This window comes from Eurypyga helias, unplaced genomic scaffold (genome assembly GCF_000690775.1).
Source record: "Eurypyga helias isolate BGI_N326 unplaced genomic scaffold, ASM69077v1 scaffold19952, whole genome shotgun sequence".
In the NCBI taxonomy this organism is placed as follows: Eukaryota; Metazoa; Chordata; class Aves; order Eurypygiformes; family Eurypygidae; genus Eurypyga; species Eurypyga helias.
In genome coordinates, this window is record NW_010236810.1 from 4,102 (window position 1) to 12,463 (window position 8,362).

Here is an 8,362-nt window from a genome sequence, read left to right on the forward strand (position 1 = left end):
TACCTAAACAGATTGCTTCAACGTGATGAGTCACAATTTACAAGCCAGTATACATCTATTTGTCTTGTCAGATGGGTTTCTGAAGTCCTTGGCTGAAGGCTGGTTGCAGTACTACATGTTACGATACATACGGATACCGCATGCAGTGTATGACTGTTAAAAAGACGCCTGTGTTTTCCTAAGCACTTCTGTTGAGCTAATAACATTAAGTACTTTGAAAGCAAGGGGGAAAAACGAGGATTAATGAATGGGTGCAGTAATTTCTCTGGGGTTTTGGCACAGTGTAAAGTAATTACTGGCATTAAACAACCCAGTCATGTCCTTGGTTGCTAAGTTTCTTTCCTGCACTAATGTTAGGCCTGCCTTTTGCTTACTTGTTGATTAATTAGGAGTCAGTTTTCTTTGAGGGGAAAAAAAAGGACAAGAGACAAAGAGCACAAGTGAAAATATAGCAGATTACATGTAACCATTTTGGGGGAAAAACAAAACAAAACAAAACAAAAAAACACAAACCAAAACACACAAAGGCAAGGGTAGTCCACAGCAAGGCTGTGGAATGTCCATCCTTGGAGATACTCAAAACCTGACTGGGTGAGGCCCTGCTTTCAGCAGGGAGTTGGACTAGGCCATCTTCAAAGGCCCTTTCCAACTAAAGAAGACTAGGGTCTTTTTAGGATGTCATTTAAGAGCCTGCACTGCGTTTCTGAGGACTAGAATTGACAAAAGTAACTCTCTGCATTAGCCAGGCACAGGTGAATTGCAACAAGTAAAAGTGCATGGGTATCTATTAGTCCTAAATCTGAGATACATTCTGACGCATACTGCCTTTTGTGATGTTTCTGTTTTGTCAGTGTATCAAGTATGTAAAACAATCCAATAAAGCATGCTGTTGCATAACACCAAAATTTTATCAGACCTTTAGTCTCTTTGCAAAAGGAAAACTATGTTCTGCCTGAGTCCCAAAGTGGATTATTTATTTAGCATGCCTCTCGCACTACCTTTTTTCTGTTGCTGGCTGCTTTAAATTTTACAGCACCACAGCTAAATGATTATTTTAATTAAAAGTGTCTGCAGAATATAAAAAGTTTTTAGCTTATCTCTATAAATCAGGTGGCGCTTTTTTCCTTCTCAGCTACTTCTGCAAAGGTATTGGTTGTTTCTCTGCTTTATGTTACCTTTTTGACCCTAGCTACTCCTGTGATGCATGTGTTCTGAGGCATAAAGAGCAGCTACGAAGGCGTGGGATTTAACTGCAGTTTATCTGGAGAGAACCGCTCATTTGGGGTGGTGATGTTCCTGTAATTGCCAAAGCAAGAGATCCTCCTGTAGGTTTTCAGTCAATACGTTCTGTTTGAGGATAATGGCAAGCAGTGTTTGTTCTTCTGCTTGTTACCGTTAGCTTGCTAAGAAGCAGCGTCAAGGGAGGTGATTCTCTCCCTCTACTCTGCTCTCATCAGCCCCCACCTGGTCTGAAGCTCTCGATATCAGAAGGATACAGACTGGTTGGAGCGAGTCCAGAGGAGGCCACGCAGATGCTCAGAGGGCTGGAGCACCTCTGCTATGGGGACAGGCGGAGAGAGTTGGGCTTGTTCAGCCTGGAGAAGAGAAGGCTCCGGGGAGACCTTACAGCACTTTCCAGTGCCTGAAGGGGCTACAAGGAAGCTGGGGGGGACTTTTTACAAGGGCCTATAGTGACAGGACAAGGGGGAACGGGTTTAAATTGAAAGTGGGGAGGGTTAGATTAGATATCAGGAAGAAGTTCTTCCCGGAGAGGATGGTGAGGCACTGGAACACGTTGCCCAGAGAAGCTGTGGATGCCCCCTCCCTGGGAGTGTTCAAGGCCAGGCTGGATGAGGCTTTGAGCAACCTGGGCTAGTGGAAGGTGTCCCTGCCCATGGCAGCGGGGTTGGAACTAGATAGTCTTTAAGGCCCCTTCCCACCCAAACCATTCTATGCTTCTGTGTGTCAACTGTGAGAGATCTGCTCTTGTCATGCTACAGGGAGGAATAATTAACTTTATTCCTACTTACTTTTGGTTGAAGAAGGTTGAGGGACAGCTCCCGAAGTGGAGAAAAAGACTGATTTGCAGATGACATGATTTAACATTCCCATGTCTTTGCTTTGTTTCTTTCTTCCCCAGTAGTTACTTCTGATTCCACCTTTGATATAATTACATGCTAGTTGTATACATTATTTATTGCTTGTTAACTTATGTCACAACTGATGCTAAGTCACAAGACTCACAGTAGGACCAAAAAGCCAGAGAGCCTGGTTTGTGAATGAGAGTGTTGTTATTTATGTGTAAGTAATTGCACAGCTAAAATGTAGTAATTTAAATAGTTTTCCTTCTTCACTTTTTGTCTTTGTACCCTTTGTTCGGGTTTGCTCCTCTGTGGATGCCTGCTCTTTTGTGAATGGCTCCTTAGAAGCCAGACCAGCGCTTTTTTCCGCAGTTGTGCAGCAGGTGACAATGCTTCTTCCAAAATGCCTGGATTTCAGTTTAGTTCTCATGCTTTAATAATTAGAATTCTGCAGACTAAAGCAGATATTGGAATCATGTTTGCAGTGAGCTTTATGGTGTTAACCAGAACACTGTTTCCAGTAACTGAGTATTTATAAGATGTACCTCTATTCTTCATTTAAATAATTCCACCATCTCCCTCTATTAGCCTTTCTCCATTGTTCTGACTGCTAGGTGTTTATTAGATATCTAGTAAACCAAGAGGGTGTTTCAAAACTTCTCTTTTTTTGAATATGCAGAAGCTCTACCAGCCTGTCGTAACGCCAGAGGAGATAAAATCACAGCCTTCTCAAGGTAAAGACTTCATGGGGAGGGCAGCTGTACTGGGGAAACACTGCCTACCTTACTGGCTAGCTATAAACGTTTGAGTTTTCTTTCTTTAAACTTGTTTATAATTATTGACTGTTTAAATAATTAGCTAGAAGTGTGCCGTAATGGTATGTATTGTTCCTTGTGTCTGTGTCTCTTGTCCCCGGTGCTGCCTGCTCTTAGGCACCGTACTTAAGGCAGAAGCTGGCTGCTGCGTGGGTATTGGGCAGAAAGTGTCACAGGGCTAATACCCTCAGTAGGTTTTCTTCCTTCTTTCCTTCACACTGCTGGAGGCCAGATGGGGAACTAGATGGGTCGCTGACATTATACTTTGACTGTTCTTGTGTTCCTTTTACATGAATACTAGAAATGCTTCAGTCTCTCTTCCTAATCAGTCGGTTTCTTCAGGGAATTGAAAGCAGTTGTGTAGTACTCAGGGATGGCAGCGTTGATTCTCCCACCTTGCAAAGTAGGCATCCAGTTTTCTCTTGCCTGTGTCATTTGTAAGGGCTGGCGAAGAAGCAAAACCGCAGCGTTGTAAGTTTGCTACGTGCTTTTGAGAGGTTATTCCTTATACAAACTCCTTGGAACAAGGTGGAGTATTTTGCAGTTGATGATTGGAATGTGCTTTCTTGAGGCTGGCCTTAAGAAATGGGAAGTTCTGTCTTGCCTGTTCTTAAATAGTGAAAAATGACAGAATTTACCGATGCTGCTCTAAGCTGAAAAGCGTGGTTACAGAACCCTCGCTGTGGGCTACTGCTCGTAACGTAAAGCTGGTGCGACGAGCAGCGGTGTTGAGCTTAATCTTCCAGTTCTCACCCTGCCTGATCTGCCTTTGCTGTAGGCATTGCTTCCTCTTTGTAAACAGGAGACATTGCTTCCAGAAACTTGCCAGCCTCTGCAGTAAAGCAGGCAGCAGGAGCAGAAAGAGCGACGCGCCGTCTATGCATTTCTTCTGGCTTCCAGTGCCCAGTTCTCTGCTTTTCTTGAGTGCATTAACCACTCCTTGTACGTTACTAACAGCTTGTGCTACGGTATTGCCTTTCTAGGTTAGGTAACAGCAACGTCCTAGCCAAGAGAGCATTGGGTTTGTGCTGAATTTGAGTATTATGTAGTCTTTGGGAAGTTTATGTATCCCAGTTTAGCAAGTACAGTGGCCAGAAACCAAAAATGTTTAGATTACTCAATACTTTTCGTTTCCTTTTTTCATTTCCCTTTGTTTTGGAAAGCCTTGAACACTGAGGAATACAATGCTCTCCATGTAAAGCTGAACTCCTGCAGGCAAATTTCATTTAATTGTGTCTCAGTTGTTCTGTGTAATGGGAATAATCCAAGTAATTAGTTTTACTTCACTCCTTCCTTGCCATTTCAGGGGGTCACCAGTCCTCTAATCCCAGTACTCTCCCATAAGAATATTTCATTGTGGGCATATCCTTCTTTCAGAGAAGGTCCATTCAGAGGCCTTTGTGGTGTGTTTGAAGAGGCTGCTGCTGGGCTGGTTTTCCTTCTAAACTCTGATGGTGCATTTTAGCATCCGTGTCCATACATGGATTAGACGTTCCTAAACCACGTCTGGTCAGCACGCTGGGCCTGCAGACAACCAGCCAAACGCTGTCTCTTGCTGCCTGCTGCGCTTCAGCAGAGGGTCACTGTCGCCCTGTGCTAGAAGACAGCGATTGACTGAAATTATTGCCAGTAGCACTGATGAGATTGACTTCAAAGCAGTGCGCTGTGTTTAACCCTGAAAGGGTTTAGGGGTGTGTGCACTCTCTAACCTTGTATCCTACTGCAGGCAATGGGGACACCCTGCAGAAATCAATAGTGGTGGAGGTGAGGTTGCCGAGTTCCCAGAAGCACGCTTGCTTATCTGCTGGTTTTACCATCTGTTGATGGCGTAGCACTGCAGACAGAATAATGGCAGAGAACAGGCAAAACAGTTTTATAATGACTTAAAGAGTTTAACTCTGGAGTAAAGGATTATTATTGCTTGTAAATCCATCATCAAAAACTTATATTGTGTTGATCATTTTACCATATTGCTTGTGCAATCAAATATATGACATGTCCCCCAGTATTCTGCACCTGCTGTCTACTGCAGTGTTCCTGAAAGCTTCTTTTTCTTTCTTCTCTTACCAACCCAGCAGAATTAATGCCGTTCCTGTTGTTTATGCTTGCTTCTTTTTTATTCTTGGTGTTAATGCTTGGTAAGTTAAGCCAGGAGAAGAATGTAGCCTTTATTGTAAAAGCTGGCTTGTTGGAGCTGTAAGATTATTTTTTCCCCTCCTTAAAATGGGTTTCCTTCATCTCCTTTTCTCCACAGTTGTGTTTATTCTCCCTCTTTTGTGTATTTTATCAAATGTAATAGGAGCTTGAAAGGTTTGAAAACAGGGGGGGTTTTGTTTTTCTTTAAAACTGTTCCTTTATGTCAGATACTGACCCTGCATCTCCTGTTCTGCCCAAGCTAGTGTAGGTCTAGTGAAGACCTTTGTGGCTTGCTGTAGTTGAGGCTGCTGGACACTACTGCATCTTGAGTGACGAAAAGTAATAACAGCAAGATAAAATATGCAAGCTGTCATCCTCAATGCTGTAATGAAAGGGTTGTGTTGTAGGTTTAAGTTTTATACAGGGAACTCTACTGATTTTCTGTCTGATTTCCATGAAGCCGATAGCAGGTGTTGGGGGGAGGGAGTTAACGTTCAGAAGTGTATTTAGGCTGTATGTTTTTCTGTAGATGCTCACATCGCAGATCTGAAGCAGGTGACAGAAGCGGTGTCCAGACAGCTCAGCGGAACAATGAAGGTGAGATCTGTGTGCTCCAAGAGGATGCTTTTTTATTTTCTTGATCTGATAATGCGTCACGAAACAGGAGTTCTAACTCATCTGGGTTATAACGCTGCACAAAAAAAAGCCTGAGCGTGTGCTTTTGTACTAGTACATCTGTAGGTTTGGCCTGCTGCAGTCATGTCTGCAGAGCATTCCCCCTCACGTGGCAGTAAGGAGGATTGCCCTGTGGCCATAGGAAATATTTTTAATGGATATTTTAGAACTTGCAGCATCTGAAAAATAAAACATCCTGTAGCACGTTATGTGTATCACTTCAGCTTAGACATGAGCCGTGGTGTGCCAGTGGCACTTGCTCAGCGTAGCAGATGTAAGGAAGGAACACTGAAACTTGGCATGCTCTTGGCATGGCTCCGAGTGGAGACCCTTGTCCCTGTTAGCCTGGTAGCTCTCGGTTCCCAAACTTTGCCTGCCATCCTAAGGGATTGTCCCTACGGATGCTGAAGCTTTTGTGCCTGGCAGAATCAGAATGATTTGGGTTGGAAGGGACCTTACAGACCATCTAGTTCCAACTCCCCTGCCATGGGCAGGGACACCTTCCACTAGACCAGGTTGCTCAAAGCCTCATCCAGCCTGGCCTTGAACACTCCCAGGGATGGGGCATCCACAGCTTCTCTGGGCAACCTGGTCCAGTGCCTCACCACCCTCTCCAAGAAGAACTTCTTCCTGATATCCAATCTAAACCTCCCCACTTTCAATTTAAACCCGTTCCCCCTTGTCCTGTCACTACAGGCCCTTGTAAAAAGTCCCCCCCAGCTTCCTTGTAGCCCCTTCAGGTACTGGAAGACTGCAATAGGAATCCAATTAACCTGTTTCATTCGTAGTAAGCCTTGCTTTTCCCATTAACTTGAGGTACCTGGGTTTGTTTTTGCAGTCTCTCCCAGCGCTGGTAGAAAGAGCAGAAGGTTTTTCCCAAGCATTAACGTGGCAGCCAATCCTGGAACTCTGCAAGCTGCGGCAAGAAGTCTTTGCTGGTTGCAAGGCAAAGGAGAAAGATAATGTCCCAAGTCTCGTACCGCCAGGAGAAGTCACGCCAACAGACGCTGGTACCAGTAAAATTCCTTGTGTTTTGCTAAAAAGAAAAAAGGCTGCAGGTTCGCCCGAAAGAAGACGCTACCCGCTGCGCCAGAGGAGGATTTCTCTCAGCGCGTGACTTCCTCGCGTAGTATTTTCGGGTTGAAATCTCAGCTGTGCTCTTGTTCGGTGTGCTCCATCTTTATTTTCTTAAAACTCCGTCTCCCCTCTCTGATCCAGTGCTGTACGTGGCGGCTTCCGCGATCGTTTAGTCTTGGATCCTTTTAAATACTTGTGGTTTTACTCTGGCGCTGGCAGTGTATGAAAGCCTGCGCGTACCGGTAGCGTCCGATACCCAGCAAGTGTATCTGCTCGTTAACTCTCGTGTTTCGCTCTTTTGTTACGGCATTTAGCTGGAGCCATTGTGCTTCTCGGAGTCTGCGCGCACGCTTTATGTACGTGGGCAGTCTTGTAGTAAACTGCTGGCGCTCATTTGTGTCAGGCTGGAGAATACGTAGTTCTCCTCATATGCCTTCATTTATTGCTGAGTCAGGTGGATATCTCTTTAATAAATACATTAAAAAGATGTTGGCCCTGGAGCATATTGGAAACACCAGATTTGCTACGGTGCTTCAGTTTTTAGAGAACCTGCTATTCTGCCTTTCCTGAATTTTGGTCAGCTGGGCTTATTTCCAGTCGTGTCGGTTTAAACTCGGATCCTTAGTAGCTGTACGTATTGACTTGCAGCGTGCTTTTCTGCACGAGGATTCGGCCGTCCACCTCTAACTGCCTGGTACTTCACTTCATGTCATCCGATCGCGCTGTCTCGGCACTCCGTCGACACGTCACAGGGCCCTGGCTCGGGTCACCGTAGGCGTTGGTGATGTTTGACTGAACTGTTAAGATCCCACTAGGCTGCCAGTAAATGGTTTTGAGTTGAGCTAGCTTACTTTGGTTTGCTTCCCCTTTGCCGATCAGCACGTGGGCGGCTGCACAGTGGTACTAAACCGAGCTTCGGGCCTTAACCTTTCCTAACTTTTCCTGGCTTGTGGCTGCACGTGCTGGCAGTAAGTTCTCGTGCCTGATGTGTCACGTGTTTCTCGCACAGTGAACGAAGGGGGTTTTAGAAGCTTCATTAGTGGAACGTGCTGCAGTAAGAAGATGGGTCCAACGTAACGTCTGAGAGACTTTGAAGAAAATGTGCGGTGGCTTTTAGCATCATTTATGTTGTAAAGGTGAGCATCTGCACCCAGACTTTGTGTATTTAATCATGTATAAATACGTGTTTCCCATCGTTCTTGTATATACAAACGTGTGGTTTTATACCAAGTAAATTAAACCAGTTAAGAAAAAACAGTTTCAGATGATGGTGTCAGAACCCTGGAATGGGTGGTGAGTGTACTTGAGAAGGCATCTGCGTTACCTTTTGGCTCGAGTAAGTGGAGTAGTTCCGCTTGCCGCCTCTGAGCTCACAGCTGCTCATCTTGGAGCTGCAGAGCGTCTAACCTGAGAGAGGGCAGGATGGGAGAGGGACTGGAGCTGTGATGCTGCGGAACATGCGACTGGGACGGTTTTTCATATGGCCGCTCGCTGTTCTGGCCGCTCTGAGTACGTGTGCTCCGTGCTGCCTTGAAAATCCCCACTGCGGCTTCCTTCGCCAGGATCCAGATACTCCTC

The 8,362-nt window shown here is 45.2% G+C and overlaps 1 protein-coding gene across 1 annotated transcript in view; it reads left to right on the forward strand.

Annotated features, from left to right (window-relative positions):
- Window positions 1–6,824, forward strand: part of NSL1 (NSL1, MIS12 kinetochore complex component) — a gene marked incomplete at its 5' end in the record, with an annotated part of 10,813 nt that extends 3,989 nt beyond the window's left edge. The window contains 3 exons of the mRNA XM_010147236.1: window positions 2,761–2,815; window positions 5,562–5,629; window positions 6,546–6,824. Of these exons, the coding sequence (XP_010145538.1) occupies window positions 2,761–2,815; window positions 5,562–5,629; window positions 6,546–6,824 (402 nt within the window). The remainder of the gene's footprint in view (window positions 1–2,760; window positions 2,816–5,561; window positions 5,630–6,545) is intronic.
- Between the last annotated feature and the right edge of the window lie 1,538 nt (window positions 6,825–8,362).